The 19,857-nt window shown below is 41.1% G+C and overlaps 1 protein-coding gene across 4 annotated transcripts in view; it reads right to left on the bottom strand.

The window, feature by feature from the left end:
- Nucleotides 1–1,463: 1,463 nt before the first annotated feature.
- Nucleotides 1,464–19,857, bottom strand: part of CECR2 (CECR2 histone acetyl-lysine reader) — a 133,686-nt gene continuing 115,292 nt past the window's right edge. For 2 of the 4 annotated variants that reach the window (XM_039869232.1, XM_039869234.1), the window contains 10 exons: nt 15,806–15,935; nt 15,255–15,292; nt 15,081–15,172; nt 14,735–14,861; nt 13,601–13,989; nt 12,884–13,012; nt 11,855–12,692; nt 8,587–10,006; nt 7,253–7,364; nt 1,464–6,384 (listed from right to left, as the gene is read on the bottom strand). In XM_039869232.1, coding sequence (XP_039725166.1) covers nt 6,379–6,384; nt 7,253–7,364; nt 8,587–10,006; nt 11,855–12,692; nt 12,884–13,012; nt 13,601–13,989; nt 14,735–14,861; nt 15,081–15,172; nt 15,255–15,292; nt 15,806–15,935 — 3,281 coding nt within the window. In that variant the 3' untranslated portion in view covers nt 1,464–6,378. The remainder of the gene's footprint in view (nt 6,385–7,252; nt 7,365–8,586; nt 10,007–11,854; nt 12,693–12,883; nt 13,013–13,600; nt 13,990–14,734; nt 14,862–15,080; nt 15,173–15,254; nt 15,293–15,805; nt 15,936–19,857) is intronic. The other 2 variants (XM_039869233.1, XM_039869235.1) reach the window with 2 other exon arrangements.

The following is a 19,857-nucleotide window of genomic DNA, read 5'->3' as shown; positions in this document are numbered from 1 at the left end:
TGAGTACGTAATTTTTGTGTAAGGTATGTTACCCTCGGGGCTTAACAAGTGTAAATAATTCCAAAACTAGAGCTAGATTAATATTGCCTACTGCATCACGTTTGGAGACAAGAGCTGACCAGTGGAAGATACTTTGTCTTGGTCCCAAGCAGATAAATCTGGCAACACCAAGGTACTCAGATAAGAGCTAAATTCCTATTTTTTTAAAAAACTTAAACCCTATTTGATAAAACTGTCAAAAACTTTTAGCTTTTGATAAGAAATTCACATCACAGGAGGAGAAGTTGCAGTTGAGCATCCAAAAGTTAGACATCAATTTTTGCATATATTCTAAGGGTGCGAAACTAATATGCACAGGAAGTGGATTTGGTGCCAACCGTAGCAGTGTCACACCTCGCCATGACAGTAAAGGAAGCCAGGTCAAAACAGTGTCCCACCCACCTTATCCCCTAGGGGAAGAGACATTGAGTCAAGTGAGATGAGCAATCTGACAAGCCATCACATCAAACATGGGGCTTACTAGTGATGTTCACTTTACAGTTAATTTTTTTTTCTCCAAAAATTATATGGAAATGCAACTCCTAAACTAGAAAATGTGATCGACACAATGTTTTACAGGAAAAATGCTTTCTATGGGAGAATGAACTGTGAACAGTTTTAAAAGAGCGACAGGATAAAAGCTCAAAAATGTTAGCAAATAATAATGTATCAATGGGGATAATTTGACTCCAAACAACTGGAGATCAAGATGGAAAGATTGGTCATTGCCCTAGAAATGGATAAACCTGAGTGAACAATAGATTTGGAAATTGTTATTGCCTATGGCAGAATTTCTACTGAATGCAATTACTTTACTAGGTGAATTATTTAAGGTTAAACCAGGCCAGGACATTTGGTGTCTTAAGACCAGCTGACTGATAATAAGGTGGCTACCTTTTATCTATTGTCTTCCTCCCCCAACAACAAAAACCTTCCCATGAACTAGAAATAAAAAAGAAATGAAATGGGCAGGTAGGAAACTACCTGCTTAAACTTGCGTCTGACTCTGGCCATGTGTAATTCACAGATGGCTCCAGACTGGGGCTGCCTCCTGTTCCTCCATTATCAACTATACTCTTTACCCACCAGGCCCCCAGTCCACCATAGGTTTTGGAAGGAGATCAAAATTAGTGTATTACAGATGTGTTTTAGATGGTGTACAAGGACAGGGATGTATGGGTGGTGGAGGATGCGAGTTAAGAAGAGTTATTTTATCCCTTACATTGTGTAGAATTGCCACTCAGCTTTATTATTGTTCTGAAATTCTCTACAGAGCACACACACTATGACCTGCACCAAGTCCCTCTGCTGCCACCACTGACCCCGACACCATCCGCCTTGGCTAATGGGGTTGCGATGTGAGTGTGCCCTGATGATAAAGGTGACACACACACGGATACATACAACTCACACATAACAGAGCCTTGCTATTTTAAGAATGTACTTTATACAAAATAACCAGTTCATATGGAAATAAATCTACAGACCTCCAAGGATCAAAAAGCTTTTTAAAAAGTTCTTTTAAAAAATTATCCAACACACAATATTGAACTAACTATTGAGGTAAGTATCGCTCTCAGTGAAACAGGGAATCAGCAGACCACGACAAAATATACACAATATAAAAATAAATAGCAGTCCCCTTTCCAGTACTGGCCAGTAAATTCACACAGCTTTTGCAGCAGGAGCAAAGAATCCCTGATCTTGTGTGTCATAGGCTGGTGGACACTGGCCTGGGCTCCCAGGTGCTGTGAGCAAGGCAGGAGGGTGAGGTACCCAAACCCCTGCTAGGGAAAAGGAGTCCCACAGAGTGTCTCAATGGGGTCAGCATCAGTGACTTACTTAATATCCACACCCCTGTTTCCAACTTTACCCAACCCCACCTTTTTCAAAAACACATGCAGGACAATTAGTTGGTTATCAGGCATTTCTACATAAAGGTTCTGTGAGTCTCCTGGTGCAGAATGAGAGAAAGACTAGTCAGTTAAGCAAAGGCCTACAAAGCAGAGAGGGATAAACACGCAGCCTGGAGACACAGCTTCATATGAGATAGGATAGAGAAGTGTTCACTCAAGTCCTGTTTTCCCAAAAGGAAAGCTGGATGAAGTGCAGTGTCCTAAGGCTGGCTGCATGGTGCTGAGTCCAATTCACGAAAAGAGAAAAAGGGGGGACCTGGTTTCTTCTCATAAAGTAAGCCACAATCACAGTCTTAGTTCCTAAACAGTGATGTGAGCCCAGGAGTAAAAGCCTCTGCAAAATTCCAAGTACCTTCATCGAAGTGTTGAACAGAGGGACACTGTATCCCAGAAAGCCTCAACTTTAACAGGCCTCGACTCTCATGCACAGGGAACCAACTTCCGCAATGGGGGGGGGGTCCATGCAGAATCTGGCAGGGGGTGAACTGACAGGCACAAAGGAGGGTAATAATCCTCGAAAACTCTAAGCCTTTTGTTTCCTTGAAAACAGCTTCTCTGAAAGAATGTCAGGGTCAGGGTTCTGATACTATGCCACTGCCCCTGCCTTGGGACTGCTGGGTTAACGAGACTTCCTGTGACGTTTCAAATTAGCCTAAAGAGCAGTACGTTATGTATAGATTTGAACGTCCCTTAAAAAAAGAAAAAGAAAAAAGTTCAACCAAGTGGTTGTTTCTGATATGGTATCTGTGATGACTGTCAACACTGGGGTTTTGTTTTGGACAACATCTACCATACACTGACTCCAGGAGCAATTAGCATGGATAACAATTCCGCAGATGAATGCCATGTCAGGATGAGCACCTCCAAGGCCTGAGGGCTACGGCAGGGTGAATAGACACTTACAAAGTTGAGGTTTGACTGAATAAGGAGCACAAACGACAGGTCTTAAGGCTTCCAATAATCATAAAATTGAAGATGAGCATGGAAAAGTTTGCCCTCTGACAGCAACCAGACTGGGCTCACTGAGAATAAACTGTTAAGAAGCTCATGTGCACTATCAGAAGAACTAAGCCAACCTGGTTAAGGAGAAGAGGAGTGGCTTTTTAAAAAGTAGTATGGAAAAAATTATTTAAGAATATGCATATTTTTGTCCTTATTTATTATCCACATGCATCAAATGTAATAAACTTTAGCCAACAGCTACTTTTTAAATGAAGAGACTTTGAGGGGGAAAAAACCCCAAACCAGAAACCTTACAAGAGTTTTTCCTTTTCTTTCTGGATCTTTCATTTCTCTTGGGTCTTGGGGAAAGAGCTTCTAACTTATAAAAACTCTAATAAAGGTTAGCCATTACAGTAAAAATCAAATAGGTGTGAAACTATTTCTCATTATCCACGGAGTGTGCTGCCTCTCCTGGGGACCGCTGAGTCGGCACTCTGACCAGGCTGCAGTTATCCACAGGGTGCAAGTCGTTCTAGCCTGGGAGCACATCTCCTTCGGATCTCCTTATACGCTACTGTACATCACACAACTGTCTTTCACTAATGGAGAAGATGGCAAATGCATCTGCTTAAGACACTTGGAAAGAGAGTTCTAGAGGAGAAAGAAAAGAGAGAGAAAAGAGAGAAAAAAAGGGCCTGCTTGGAGAATGACTAAATTACCAATTTACAGCAATCCGCTGTCACGTGTTCCTACAATCTTGCAGCTCCTGACGGCTTCTAGCAGATCTGTACTTCAAGACCAGTAAAAGCTCAGGATGTACCAGACAAGGGCTAAAGCACTGATACCTGTAATGCATAACCAAATCTCCACACGGGATGCAACAAGGCTGACAATGTTTCTGTTGCCCTCGTTCACAGTGTTATAATACAGTAGTTCGATTTATTTTCTTCCTTATTTTCTCACCTCTCTACATACCAAGAAGGGAGATTAGGAAAAAAGAATTTACTAATTTTTTCCTATATTGTTCACAGCTTCTCTCTAACAACAGGTAATGGGGGTAAAAGGGTCGGGAGAGTGAGGAGAAAGGGTTATCTTGAGCAGTGTGTACACAGCTGCTCAAATGCCACCATGGTGGAAGGAAAGGGTACAGATCAACCAACTACTGCTTCTGGCCCACTCCTACTCACATCCCAGGGTGTTCAGCACAAAACAACCCATACAGCTTTAGCACCAGGGAAGAGGCCCTACAGTTACTGTGCTCTTAGTTGAGGAAGGAGCCCGGGGCCTCACTCTAACCAGCTTTAATGTGAAAAGAGAAAGGTTGTCAGTGGCAGAATGCTCTGGGCCTAGATAAGGTCTAGCTAGGCCCAAACTAGCTGTAAAGACCAGTGGTCTTTTCCTCCTCCCTGCATTTGCACATATACAAAAACAGAAGTAGTAATGCTTCCATCATGTTAGCTTACACTAACTAGCTCAAGGGCTGACTGAGATCTGTCCACAACCCTTTTAATTTGTTCTTCCTGCAGGGATAAACTGACTTCTTCACTCTTGTAAACCAAATTATGCCCATGATAGGTTTCTAACAAGAACGAGAATCAAATGAGAACATAGCCTCAAAACTCATTCCACTTAAAAGCACACCAAATTTAAAGTGTGTTAGAGAAAAATTCGTATCGTTGTGCATCATATCTTAGAGACATCGGTGTTCTCTACCCAATTCTCAGTCCTGCCTGAGCTGTGAGGCACACTGCCAGCTCAACAAGCCCTCACTTGCATGTATGAATTTCTATTATACTGGAGCTGGTAAGTCTTGGGGTCCATTTGTATAACATGAATGTTTCCAATTTGTTTCTTTTCCTACCGATAGCATGTGTTTAGCAAACTCTAAACATGACAGTTCCACATTTCATCAAGGATGCTGGAACTGGAGGGGAAGGTTCTACTGGCCCCTCGCACAGTTGAATTTATAAGTAACTAGAACAGATTAATAAAATATGGTAGCTTTTCTACTATCCCAAAGGCATGCTTAAAAGTATGCTATTCTTTACAAAAACCTGTAATTTTAGGGCATTTTCTTTGCTTTCTTTTCTTCTTTGTGGGATATTCACGAGTCCTAACTTTGGTGGCATCTCAGCTAAAATAAAATACAGAATGTTAAACAGGGCGAATCCAGTGTAATTTACTTCTAAACCTGTAAAAAAGTAATTTAATACTGTGAGATTGCTTCCTATCACATATACAACGAATGATTCCCGAGAACTTGTTCTTGACAGCTATTTTAAATCACCATGACTTATTTTCCTATGATTCACTTAAAATGAATAAAAACTATATATACCGAAATATTCCTAAATTCAAACTGTAAATCTATAGATTACATTTTCCTATTCAAAACTGTGCAATTTCTTTATTGATACTAACATATACAAACCTGAGTAGTCACTTCCACAAAATGTGATTTGTGCCAGAAAGCTGTGATTCCGTCCAGATCACAGTCCTGGCAGGTCTGTGAAGAGGACGATTCATTTTACCTTCTAATAAGCAAAACACTCTAGTGATTCCAATTCCTGATATTGGTTTACGACTATCTGGTAGGGCTGGTGGCAAATCAGGAAGGGCACTGCTCTCAGTCCAGAATCTGGGCCACCAGCTGAGAGGGCAGTCTGTCTTCTGGGCTGAAACTTTTGGAAGGTCATGAGAACACATTCTCTGAACTGAGAAACTAAAAACTAAACAGTCAGCAGGGCAGTGTGATGGTGCTCTCTTGGGGTGACTGGAAAGGACTTTAACTCTTAAAGGACAGCTGGCCACTGAGGAAATGCAGTGACATAAGAGTAAACCTTTCCTACCCTTTTCTCCAGCTCCAAAAGTGTTCAGTGTGATGAGACTGTAAACAGATAAGGATCACTCTGGTGCTGTGTGCCCACCAGTTAGGACTTCTGCTTCTTCTAGATCCCCACTTACCCTTCCCAGTCTATGTACAATACATTCACCACCAACAACAAAAATTATTTTAAAAGGCAACATGAAAATTCTGTAAACTGGACCCAGCTCCGAACACATTAATACTACAAGTAGTCCCTTCCCCAAATATATACCTGAGTTTAGCTGCTCATGAAAGTTTACAAGCACCGCCCCATTCTTAAGTATGCCCCTCCCCCAAGTTTTAGATGCTTTTTCCTGAACAAGGGTCTCAGGACTTGAAAAGCCATTACTAATTCCAATTCATTTGTTCTTGATTATTAGTTATGCAAGAGATCCCCAACCCAGGACCCTTGCAAGCTCTATGTTAGTTATCTATGGAGTGTGCTTCTGGGGCTCCGGAAATGGCTCGGCTCCTGGATGGCAGAAAGCGGTGCACTTTGAAGGGGTGCGGCAGGTGACAGGGATAGAGATGGGTGAGGATCATTCACCCAATTTCTCCATGTTCCAGTCTTCATGTGCAGCTATCCGTTTCCTTGGGGGTTATTTCCTCCTTGGACTAGCTCTGAGAAAAGCAAAACATGGATGATTTAAATAAAATTCACATTTGTGTTAACTGTTAAAAAAATTAAATTAGTCAAAGAGCTTATAGTACATGGTTCCTCTCATCTGGGAAAATGGCTTGATTTTGTTTAATCAGCCACAGTTTCCTTCCAGAGTGTGAACTCTACAGTTTTGGATCTCCCAAGTCAAACCTCAGCCCCATCACTCAGTAGCTGTAGGACTTCTTGCATGTGAAGGAATGATAATGCTGCTGCTGACAATTACTTCACGGAGGATGAGGAAAAAACTGAATAAGATACTGCACGTAGCAGCTCTTTAGCACAGTGCTTGGCACAGAAGCTACATTCAAAAGCTCTTATTATTTTAAAATCCTGACTATCTAGTCTCCCTAAAACGAAATAGGTGGGAAGTATAAAAACAAAGGATTGTATCTAATAAAAGATTTAAATAATTCCCAAACAGCTGGTTATCCTAAGAATGAGAAAAAGAAATGTGTGGCAATACTAGAGAAGCCACCTCCAGGCCTTATCTCTTGAGCTTTCCCGCTGTTGAATGAGCTGGGAGCACAAGGCCCGAGGGGCCCTTTTTACCCGACAGCCTGTAGGACATGAAGCATTTTCCAGGAAAAGTTCCTGCATAAACGGGACACCGTACAGATGTTCCCAGAACAGCAATGGAATCATATACAATTGTGACCCGTGAGCAACAAGGTGGTCAAGGCCACCAACCCATGATGCAGTCGAAAATGCATGTGTGGCTGAAGCTGGCTCTCCACATGCATGGATTCCCAACCACGCATCGAGACTACATATACTTATTTCCTACCACCCAGAGGAACAAAAGGAGCTGTAATTTTTGGTAATTTTTACCTGATCAAGAGAAAGTGTTGGGGGCTTATGTGGTGGCAGCTCTTCCTGTGATGCTGCTGGTGCTGGGGTCTTTGGGAAAGAGGACTGTGACTGGACTGGACGCATCTGCATTCTACAGCCGCAAGGGACGGACAGGTAAGAATTAATGAAGACATATTAATTAGAAAGAAAAAAGATACTTCACTCATGAAAATCTCAGGCAGAAACCGCCTTCATTAGCCAGGTTATCAAACCTGGAATCATCAATATTTTGTCCCAACAAAACTGACATTATGTGCCTCTAGGTATGATGCAGTAAGTACACGACAACACCTACTATTTAGTGTTCTTGAAAAAAGTGTTTAGCTTGACTCAAACATGAAGAAACAATGAGAAGAATTCCAGAATTTGGGACACTACATGAGAACTGCCTGGACTCTTTGGAAAACAAAAGAAAACAATACAATGATGGGGTGAAATGTTGTAAATTAAGAGACTAGACAGATAGAACAAGCAAATATAACTACATGAACCATAACTGGATCCTGGATGAGGCAAAAAAACAAACAAACAAACAAACAAACAAAAAAACAAAAAAAAACCACAACAAAATAAAACAAAGAATATAGCTATAAAAGACATTTTGGGGACAAACAGAGAAATTAGGACTCTGTTAGATACTATTAATATTATTTGCTTGGGTGTGATAAAATGTTTGGAGAATGTCCTTATTCTTAGGAGATGCATGCTGTAGTATTCAGGTGTAAGGGTCACAATCTACAATTTACTTTCCAATGGTAAGGAAAAAAGGCAAAGAAAAGAAATAAAACAAGCATTTACAGAGGTAGAAAACAAATATGACAATGTTAGATGGGGGGAGTGTTTGGAGGTAGGGTCTCCTTAGACTGGCACTGGGGAGGGGGACACACTGATGGTATTAGTTTTATGATTAGGCTTCATAATTTGATGAGGAACAAAACCTGAATATAATCTCCTATGCCCCCAGGGTTTGAGGGACCTATTTTACTTTGCCCTCAGCAGAAATGCTGAAGCCTCTGCCACCATCCCACAAATGGTGGCTATAGTGTTTCCAATACCAAAAGCTAATTAAAGTCGTTTAAATGACAATTTCCATTTGCCTTGGTGAGGGCAATACCAGAGGGGGTGGAAAAATGCCAAAGATAAAAATCAGACTCCAAGGCTAAATACATTTCCATTAAGTCTCCAATATTGATTCACAGGCTTTTCTTGGTCCTAGACCACTAAAGTTTATCTTTATTCCTGAGGACATTTTTCTTCTTAAAACTAACATCTATTTTTTTTCCCCCAGGGAAAAAAAATTAATGCAATCTTACCCTGATGGTCTGTATATTTCCTGGAAAGATCCCCTTATTCCACTTCCAGTGCCAATTTGTTCCATCATTACAGCCTGAAAGTGGCCCAGGCCCTCTTCCTGGCAGCGGTAGATGGGGCCCTCCTGAGAGAGGCCGTTGGGCTGGGCAGCCACTGGATGGTGAGGTGGGTGAGCAGCCACAGGGGAAGAATATGCCCTGGGCTGGAAATGACTGGCTGGCTGCTGAGGTGTATAAGGAGGCCCTGTTTGTAGCATCACACCATGAGGTGGGAAAGCAGATGAACCAAACCCCACCCCTGAACTCAGAGGAGGAGGAGTTCCATAGAGATACTCGTTGGCTGTCAATGAACTCTGTTGCTTGGTGGCTGCATTATGGTTGTCCAGGTCTAAAAATTCTTTGGGACTCTCTGGCCTCTCCATAGATTCATCCAGGTTCTCTTCCTCTGGACCAGGATTTTGCCCGTCATCTGAGACGACCTTAGCGGCCACCGCGTCCATTCGGGTTGGGGAAGTTAAGGCAGCATGCAGTGTCTCACAGCCTTGTAGATTAGCCACAGCATTCTTATCTGAGAAGAGGGGCCTTGGAGGAGTAGGCTGACTAGGTGGGGGCCCACCTGGGCTTCCTGGGGGATGGAGATGTCTCTGCCAGTCAGAAAAGCCCTGTGGACATGTGTAATAAGGAGTTCGCTGATAGTGATGGTAGGAAGGCTGAGGTGGTGGCTGGTAGGAATACCTCATGCCTTGGTGAGGGCGATACCGGGGAAAGACTCCAGAATGAGGGTTGTTAGAATGAAAGCTCCTAGGGGAAAAATGCTGAGGATGTGATACTGAGGGTTTACCTCCCATCACAGGACCCAAACCTTGCAGGCCTGGGTTGATGTGGTAATGTGTAGCTGAATTTGGGTATTCCAGGCTAGGCATGTACAAGGGAGAAAACTGGCTGACAGTGCCTCCCATCAAATTAGGGTCAGGATTGGGAGGCATAGCTGGGGTCTGTCCTGTACATGTCATTGTTTCCTGCAGTGTTTTGCCTCTGGGGCAGAGCAGCTTTTCTGAACCACTACCACCAAGGCCCTTCCCTTCTGATCCACAAGTGGGTGTTTCCATAATCACACCATTTTCCGGGAGAGCCCCTCTATTTGCCAGAGTGGAGAGGTCCCTCATACATCCCTGGGCTGCTGGGCTGGTGTAGCTGCTCTCCGAGGGCCAGGTATTCTTGCCCTGTATTGCCTGACAGTTGTCACCAGATGCTGAGGAGTCACTTTTGAGCTCTGTATGCTCTGCTTCTCTTTCTTGTGGCGAGCTCTGCCTGGTACAGTTGGTCTGCAGGGGAGGCGTAGGGTGAGGTAGTTGTTTGAGGTACACCCCCTCTGAAGCACCAACGCTTGGTGGCTTCTCCTCAAGCCCAGGCAAGGGATCTGCTGCAAGAAAAATGGAGAACAAAGTAACAATTTAGTAGGTGAAATGACAATACTGATGGAGGTGGCAATGAAAAGAACATAATAAGCTCCCAGATAAGGGGAGTCAGGGTTAAGGTAGATGTGTGGTCATTTATGCCTTGGCTAGAAAATTTGAGGGTCCCTGAAAGCGGTCAAGATGTCAAGGCCCTTGTACACTTACTTTCATAGACCAAGAGGTAAAACCTAGTACCTCTATAGCTACTCATAAGGTTTGCCAAAGAATGGAGATATCTTTGCCTCCCTCTTCCTGTGTTGTCACTTTCAGTTAGTGAGAGGGTGTGAAATGATTCATGGCTCACAGACTATAAGCAGATGCATGTGGAGTATGGCAGGAAGGTATGGTTGTCACTAGGATTGCAGACCAGGCTGGGAGGCTCTAAAACTTGACACAATGAGGAGACCAGGGCATGATGGGTATAGGAAGGCCGGTTCCCTGACTTGTGCCCCATTACAACATAAGCTCCACAGAAGCAGGGACTTTGTTTTGTCCCACAGCACACCCTCAATAACTGCCCAAAATGGGAAACAGATATTTGTTGAATGAAAACATTCATCTTGTCTGAATGTCTTGAAAACAAGATGCCTAGAACATAAAACTCAAAAACCATCTTTTACCTATTAGAGAAATTTAATAAATCCAATGAAATTAAATTACTAGACTCAAATGCTGAATTATAACCTCAGTCTTATTATTATATTCTTTCTAGTAGGACAGAGTAATTGTCCAGGTGTGGTCAAAATATAATTTTGGTAATAGATCTTAAGGACAAGATTAAGGATTCACAACAACTTTTAAAGATCTACTCTACTAGGATCCCAGGCTACTGATAAACTATAATTGGCTATAAAGATCAAAGGTGCGAGTTGACAATGAAAATTAAAATCTGCACTTTTTATCATTCATTCAACATAAAACACGGCAACTAACAAATCGCCTTTTCCAAGGTGTCATCAGTGGAACTCCACTGCTAGAGCCGATGTTCATAAAGTAGGCCTTTCCTCCAAAGAAACACTAAAAAGTCAGCTTGAGTTCTAGACGTACTGCCAACTTTATATGAAACCTTCATCCTATTTTATAAAAGTCCAGTCTCTATTCTTTAGTCATGTGCTGAAGAAAATTACATCCAATACATGCCAGGCATCTATCCTAGAAATAAGCACTAATTACACATAGATGATTCTTCTCATCTTTTCTTCCAGATTCAGGTTTACTCTCTTGAATGGTATTTCTAAGAAATTCCTTAAAGATTTGCTAGATCTCACTGTTCTTCATTCTTAGTAGATACTGATATATATCCAAGGAATAAAAAGATAGAAATGATCAGACTTCAGGTGATATACTCTAAACTTACAACTTGCAAGGTAGGAAATTTTAAAGGCAGTTTGATGATACAGTGGTTAACAACAGGGATGCCGGATCCAGTCTGTCTGGGTTCAAACCTCAATTCCACCATTTACTAGGTAGATAAGGGCAAATAATCTAATATTTTTGTGTCTTGTATTTTCCATCTGTAAAAACAAGGCTAATAATAGTAGCTACCTCAAAGGCTTGTTCCAAGAATTAAATGAGTTAATATATGTAAGAGCCTCAAAAAAGAGTGCCTGGCATAGTTCTACATCTGTGTGGCAATTACTGTCACCAGAAATCCTTCTGGATCTTTGGACCAAAAACATCACCATGCTTGGACCACCCCTGAGTAGTTCAAGAAAGAGGCTAGAAATCAGTTTACATTTGGCTTGTGTAAAAAGATTATTCAGCAATGAAGCTTCAAGGGCTAGAAGTCATATAAAAGTAACAGTATAAATTACCTCGGTCATTCTCAGGCTCTTGTGTTTCACTGTTATCCTGTGTCCTCCCAGGGTTCCCCAAGGCAGGCTTGGGAGCTGGTACACTTGCTGATGTCGAGTGAGCTACCTGTGGAAAAGGGCCAGGTAAATGGGGAGGAGTAGGCTGTTGGGGGTGGTAAGGCACACCTGGCGGGCAAACGCGGGAGGAGAGCTGCTGCATGGCGATCATCTCTGGGCTGTCCATCATGGAGTCCCCTCCTTGCACCCCTCGCAGAACCTGGGACGGTGCTCCAAATAGAGGACTTGGTGCTAGAGGTGGCTGTAACCGATGTCCACCAGATTTACAGGGTGTTCGCATATACCCTGAAGAAGGAACTCCATGAGGTAGAAAGCTTGACTGTTCAGTCCACTGGTTTGGAGGAAGAGGTGGTCTCATCACTCGGGAATCCATCATGTGACCAAGAGTACGAGTCTGAGAAGGCCCTGGCCCCATAGGGGGCTTCTCATCTGGCCCTAAGGGTCCTGGGTTTGCAGCACCATGGTTTCCATTCCAGACAGCAGGGTGTACTCGATTCAGGTATTTGTATGATCGGTACATGTGGCTGGGAGGAATTTCTGAGCTTCCAGGGAAGTCTGGGGACCGGGCCGGAACCCCTCCGTGCCTGGGAGGAATAAATCCTGGTTGGAACTGAGTTGGTGGATACATATTTCCATCCTGACTGGGGCCACTTATCTGCCCAAGAGGCAAGGATCCAGGATGTGAGCCCATGTTAGAAAGGTGCATCAGCCCCCCACGCACTTGCTTCTCTTCGGGTGTGCCTAGCCTGGGTCCTCGGTGGCTGTTAATTCCAGCTGGAGCCTGGCAACAAGAAAAGACAGCAGCATTCATTAAAGCCAAAGCATAAGGTTTACCTTGTTATGTCTTTCATCTAAGTAACAGACTCTACAGAATAGGAGATGATGAATGAAATTTAACCTGGGAATAGACTGTACTGCTGAAATTTACCTGTGCAACCCTTTGTACCTCCACATTCTGAGTAGGCTGCTTACCTGCATGGCAAAAGGCTGATGCTGCTGTACAGGATCTCCGGGGTGTGGTTCTGGGACTCTAGAGGAGACATATAAGTTGGCAGGATCTGATCCTCGAAGGGGGCCAAAAGTTCCTGGTACTGTCGGCCTCTGTAGGGTATTGAGTAAAGACAAGGAGGAGGAGGGAAAAAAAAGAATGAAAATGAGGACTTTCCTGAAGATGAACATAACATAGACCACTAACACTCAGCAAAGAGTGCCAAAAAAAGGAAGACTGCTAGCACAGGGGCTCACCTGGATCAGGACTGACTTCCGAGCCCAAAGCAATCTCCTTCTCCAGGAGAGACAAACTGGTGTTTACCTCTCATTATTGCTCTCTTATCACCAAGAGCCTTTTTAGCCAATTTTTTCCCTTCATTGCCCCCCACCATGAAAATTTAAAACCACAAATACGTTGTATATCTTACGTATTGTAGGTACCTCTGTGCTTTATACATAAAAAGACTTGAGATTTTTTTAATCCCAATTTTTGCCCACATCGAGAATGTGCGGTTCAAATGACTAAGAGAAAGGAGGATTTAAAATAAAGGAAGAATAAAGGAAGGACAGATGAAGGGAGAAAAAAAAATCATCTACACACAGTGCAATTATTATGGAAGAGGAACCAATTGAAGGCTTTACTTTCCTTTGAATTCACCAACTAGGGGAAACCTCAGCAGAATTTCAGCTATCCCTTACCATCTGGTTTAAAAGGGGTGCCTGGTTAGGCATCCCACCATAATGCAGGGGACGAGGAAGGCCTCGGCCATTTGAGGAGCCCACCTCCCGAGGGAGTTGCATGGAGCTGCTGCTCTGATCATCCCCAGAAGAGGAAGCTCGGCGTGCAGGTGGCAATGACTTTCCTCCATTCTCCACGGGCTGCTGTTTCCTGCTGGGTCCTTCAGAGTCCCTAGACCGGGTCCAGACATGGCTTCCACCACTTCGCCCAGTCCGACTCCGTCTCTTCTCCCGCTTTTCATCCTCTCTGATCCAAAATTCTTCATCTGTGTCTCCATCTTCACCAGGAAAATGCTTCATCATCGCCCGATGGAAACATCTCTCTAAATTATCTGACATCTTGGTATACTCTATAGGAAGATACAAGGATTGACCTCCATGTATAGCTTTTACAGGCATCAAAAGACAATTATACTACTACTAAACAAAAGATGCTATCGGGGTAAACTCTTGAGCTTAATTCAACTTGAGTGCATATTATGTTGCAGAGCTATGTACACAAGATGAAGACATGGCTTCTGTCCTAAAAGGTTTCCAGGCTGTATGGCAGGGACAGTGACTCTAGGACCATTACCCTAAATCAGTAAAAATTTAATTAAGCTTCAAAATATTCAATATAACCACTGAATCTGCTTAGGTTTTAAACTAAGGCATTCAGAGTTCACACACAAATAGCTCCAAGTTTCTCTATCTGGAGCCACATATACTTTGTTATAGAGAGCTACTCTGGTATATACTTCTCAAGATGATTTAAGAATCAGCTCCATCTAGATTCAGTTTCATCTGTGGTTAACTGTCTGTATTAAGGAGGCACAGCACAAACTGGACCCAGACTGGTCTAATGGATGAGAAATAAACTGAGCAGTATGCCACAAGCTGCACTTTCCTGTTGTGTGGGATACAGGAGAGAGTCCTGGCACATACTGTATAAGTGGTTAGAATGGCCAATCCCATGGCTTTTAATACACATTCTTTTTATAGTCCTAAAGAAAAGTCTGAATCAATAGAGTGTATATTTCTAAAAACAGAAGGTATTTTACTCTTGGTTCTAATGGTACAGCCCATGTGCACGCACAACAACCCCTTCCCACGTACCACTACTTTCTCCATTATATTTTCGACAATTCCTGAACATAGTCTTCATGTCATTTACAAATTCCTCCTTGGTACAGTATAAACCTCCATTCAGTTTCTTCTCCATGCTTGAAATATCCATAGGAACCTAAAACAGGATTCATTGAATCATGATATGCTAGAGCAAATGTCTCATAGTCATTATGAGGCAAAGGAATCATGCTGTTACGAGCTGCTCAAAAGCCTGGTATATAACCAGCAATTCTGACTCTCAAGGAACAATGGATGAACTTAAAACAAAAAACAACAAAAAGCAAGAGAGCAAAATACACTCTGGTAGGTTTAACTGCATAGTAGGTATAACTACCTTAATAATCTGGTAATAGTTTGGGGCATACGATTCATCCACAGGTTCCAAAAAGGGCCAGGAATCCTTGTGAGCCTTTACCACATCTAGAACTGAGAGCCGAAGAGGAGAGCTTAACACACTCACATAGAAGTACTTTTACCAGAAACACGACAGTTGAGAATGGGAACTGACCTTTATACATGGCAGTGAAATCATCATCCAACTCAAAGCTGTAAATAACAACATAAGAAATTAATAATAACTTTGACCACCTTTCTCTTTAGCTCTCTTAATTCAAACATAGACACGGCTGATTACACCCAGTTTTAGAACAGTCCCAATAATTTTTTAAAGGATACATTTGTAACACTGATAACACTTCAGAAAATTATTAAAATGAGAGCACATTTCGGCAAAAAAGGGAATACCACTTTTCTCATCTATAAAATGATGGTGGTAGCTTAGATGATCCAGAACTTAATTTATGACCCTATAATGGTTATTTAATAGTGCATTCTTTTCCAGGTTTTATTTCATTCCAATGTCTATTTTTGTGATATAAAGAATAACAATCCCAAAGAGCATAGAGTAGAACAAGAAGCTCATGAACACTATTAGCTACCATACAGGGTTGTTTTAAGAATTAAATGAGGAAAGTACTATTAGCACAATTAGTACTATTAGCACAATGCCCGAATGCTTAATAAATGTTACAGGTTGCTACTGTATTATTAAATACTCACAGGTCTTTAGTCTTTTTTTCTTCCCTTATGGGGGAATTAGGGTCCAGATGGGAAAGTTCTGGGGGGAGCTCCTTCCCTTGAGCCAGCAGCCATGCCCTTTCTTCCCTGAGCTTTCTCCTCTTGGCTCGATCTACAATTAACACAAAGGATTACAGTACAAGTGAGTTAAGTACTCTCTACTTAACTAGACGTTGAGTAAATCTCCTTAGCAATTGTAATTGTGAGAGAAATCAAAGTAGTATCATGAAATTACTTGTGCTTCCTTTGCGAGCCTCTTTTCTGGTAATTAGGATAATTCCTATAGATGAATGCTTTATGAAACTCGTAAAAACGAGTGGGATTGTTTCCTCTCAGTCATACTGAGTTCAACTTGGGGGATGAAGGCAGTAGGGTAGGCATTAGGATCGGGGGAGAGAAAGAGCAAGGCTGAAGAAAAATGGAATTAGAAGAAAAAAGAAAAAATATAAGATTAAATGAGGATTATCCTTTTTTGACTACTGGAGGCCTTTCCTTCCTTCTCTTTCAAAAAAGCAACACACATTTTTAGGACCAGCCTCTCAATCTAAACATACAGGACTTTATATGCATATCCAAGCTCTCAAGGTTCAGGATTTATAAAAGCATCCATGCACATCAATTGTCTTTGCTCTCCATCCCACCCCTACACTAGCAGCTGGCCCCTACCAAGCCAGTGGCAGTAATAAGTCTGGCTGGGAACAAGGCAAAGATGCCAGCTGGAACTGGAATGGAGCTGGAAGGCAGGGATGATTTTTTTCTGGCTCACAGCCACACCCATTACACACACTTGCCATTCTACTACTAACCTGATGGGGCACTCATTGCCAGTAGGGAACAGGAAGTTCAGGAGTAAAGATAAAAGGCAGGGAGATGAAGAACAGGTAAGACACAACGAAGGGAGAAGCTAGGAGAGACCTTGTTTTCTTTTCCTAAGGGATAGGTCCTGTGTTTTCCACTGTTATGAGCATATGATTCTGCACTGCTATGAGCATATGATTCTGCAAACTGTTTTCCCTGTCAAGATCCATTTGATTTTTTTATGTTTCTAGATTATTTTCATTTATAAATTTAGAGTAATCTATATCTGCTTTAACTAATCAAAAGCACTTTGCTATACACTTTATAAATTTTTTAAAAAGAGAACTATTAGCTTAAAGAAAATTATGACTAAATATCGTGTATCTACCAAATTGTCAAAGCTTAACATTTAAAGTTTTTAAAGTTTCTGCATTTTTTTGCATTTTGTAAACATGATAATGACCATTCTTTTAACATGTCTTCTTGTACATATGTGTGAAAGTCCTCTAAAATACAAACCCAGCAGTGGAACTGCCAGATAGAGTATATATGTTAACTTTATCGGGCATCGTCAACGTGATTTCCAAAGCGTTATAAGCCATGCTTTCAACAGTGATGAGTTACCTCACCCTTGCTTGGTATGATAAAATGTTAGCATTCTGCCAAACTGATAGGTATGACATGGAATTCTGATGATTTCATTTTCATTTTCCTGATTGGAGTGAAAAATGAATACATTTTCAATTTACTGGCCATTCAGCATCCTCTTCTGTGAATTTCCTGTTATACACTTTGCCTTTTTTCCCCGTGGGCTTTGGATTTCTTACTAATTTGGAGAAGTGCTTTAAATAATGCTTGTTGATTATGTGTTAAAGTTATCTTTTTCTACCTGATGATTTAAAAATTTGTTTATGGTGTTTTTGCCACGTTTTTCAACAATTAATGTAGTAAAATACATCAATCTCTTTCCCCTTATAGTTTCAACTCTTTGTTCTTAAATTTTTTAAAATTTCAGTATCTTGAAGATAGTCACCCGTATTTTCTTCAAAAAAGTTTTGGCCTTTAGTCTATCTAGAACTTATTATCCGAGAAGCAAGAGATGTTATTTTTTTTACCCCTATCAGTAAGCACTTGTACTGGCACCATTACTGAAGAATCTGCATTCTCCCCCAAGGTCTGTTTCTAGGTATTCTATTTAACTGCTCTCATCATCTACTCTATATGCCGATACCATGCTTTCATTCACTGTAACTTTTATTTTATCTGTTAGAATGAGTGTTCCCACCATATTGTTTTTGGAAATTATCTTAGCTATCCTTGGCCCTCTGCTTTTCTGTATAAATTTTAGGAACTTAAAATGACTAATTATCAAACACTGACTCAGGGTCCGATTTATCACATTCAATATTTTTTTTTAGAAGTTGGTTTATTCGAAACAAATCCAGAAAGGTTCATACACTGCACGTGGTTGACACGTTTCTTAAATATAGTTGAATTTCTAACAGTGCTCCCCCCACCTCCAATTTATATGCGGGAGAAACGTCATTTTGTCTTTATAGAATTTTCCACATTATGGATTTAGCTGATGGCATCCTTATTGTGGTGTTAATGTGTTCTTGTAAAACTGGCAGTTTTATCTAGAGGCTCTGGTCTGACAAACAGGTTTGATTATTTGAGGGGGAGCAATATTATTTCACAGGTGATGCTGTATACTTTTTCATTATATCAGGAGACATAATTATCTGGTTATCTTCCTGTGATGTTAAATTAAATCAGTGTTAACCTGATCCTTCCCTTTCAGTCTTTAACCTAAAGATTAACAGAATTCCAAGACAGAATTAAGCTGCAGAGAACATTATTTGTGTGACTGTTTTCTCAATAATTCCAATGTATATATCTAGTACCTCTAAGGATGCACAGGAGAGAAGTTAATTCATTGCATGCAACAGATGCCTTAGGGCAGGGGTTTGCAAAACAGCCAACTACAGAATGTAGCACAACTAGCTGACTGCTTTCATAATAATGAAGTTTTATGAGAGCGCAACCCTGTATGGCCTCCAAGCCTAAAATATTTACTATCTGGCCCTTTACAGAAGTTAGCACATCTCTACTTTATGGCATTAAGGCTTAATAGTGCCCAGAAATAGCTTTGCTTAGACCCACTTTTTAATCATTTGTTATTCTATTTTTCCTGCTACATTCATTAAACAAATCCTTATTTTCCTCGGCAATTATTTGCATATTCTGAAATACCGTCTGTAAAGAAAACAAAACTGCTTCTTTCCTTCTATTTTATCAATTTTTAAAATACCAAGTTATCCCATTTAACTAAAATGATTGCTGATTTTTAAAAAAATACTACCATTATGAACTTATACATTTGTTTACTTGATATTTTTTAAATCTATTGAGGTTTTATTTTTTCAACGCTCAAAATGTCTCGTTTTGGCAAGTGAAAGTCCCTTACAGTTGGCTTCTGTGTTTTTAAATACAACTTCCAGTAGTCTTTTATGTTTCCATGTTTTCTGTTTAAGGGTCTAAGTTCATTTTATATTTTTACTGCTAAAGTACTGGAATCAGTCATTTCTCCAGAGACTTGGTTCCTTCTGGAGGGGAATTATATTTAGAGACTACCATCTGAATGTTACAAATTCTCCTTGCTATGGGTTGTGCTATCTTTTTAAAACAATACATTTATACACATACATCTTTTTCCTTTCTAGAGAAGAAATCCTTACAGAACAATACAATGTGGAACAGAAGGAAAGACAGAGGAAATCTTTGCTTTCTTCTGGACTTTGAAAGGGAATAGTTCTTATGTCTCCCCATTAGATAGAATGTCTACTTAGATTTTTTTCTTACAGATCCTGGTTAAGGAAATCCCCTTCTCAGTTTTTAGAAATCACCACAGCCCAAGGAATGCCAGGCATCACAAGAAGCTGGAAGAGGCAAGGAAGGATTCTGCCTGAGCCTTCAGAGAGTGTGACCTTGTCAACATCTGGATTTCAAGTTTCTAGCCTCCAGAACTGTCAGTGAATAAATTTCTGCTGTTTTAAAACACCTACTTATGGTCATTTGTTATGGTAGCCCGAGGAAACTAATGAAGAATCCAATCACATTTTCTCCAGAATCCTATTGTTGCTTCTGACAAGTCTGCTATCCTCTCAAGGAAATGTCTTTTCCAAGCTGGTTATTTTAAATACCTGCGGCCATATGTTCTAAAATTCAGTACACCA

Source organism: Pteropus medius, unplaced genomic scaffold (genome assembly GCF_902729225.1).
Source record: "Pteropus medius unplaced genomic scaffold, Ma_sr-lr_union100, whole genome shotgun sequence".
Taxonomy (NCBI): Eukaryota; Metazoa; Chordata; class Mammalia; order Chiroptera; family Pteropodidae; genus Pteropus; species Pteropus medius.
Note: the sequence above shows the minus strand (reverse complement) of the source record. Positions and strands in the feature narration are given on the sequence as shown.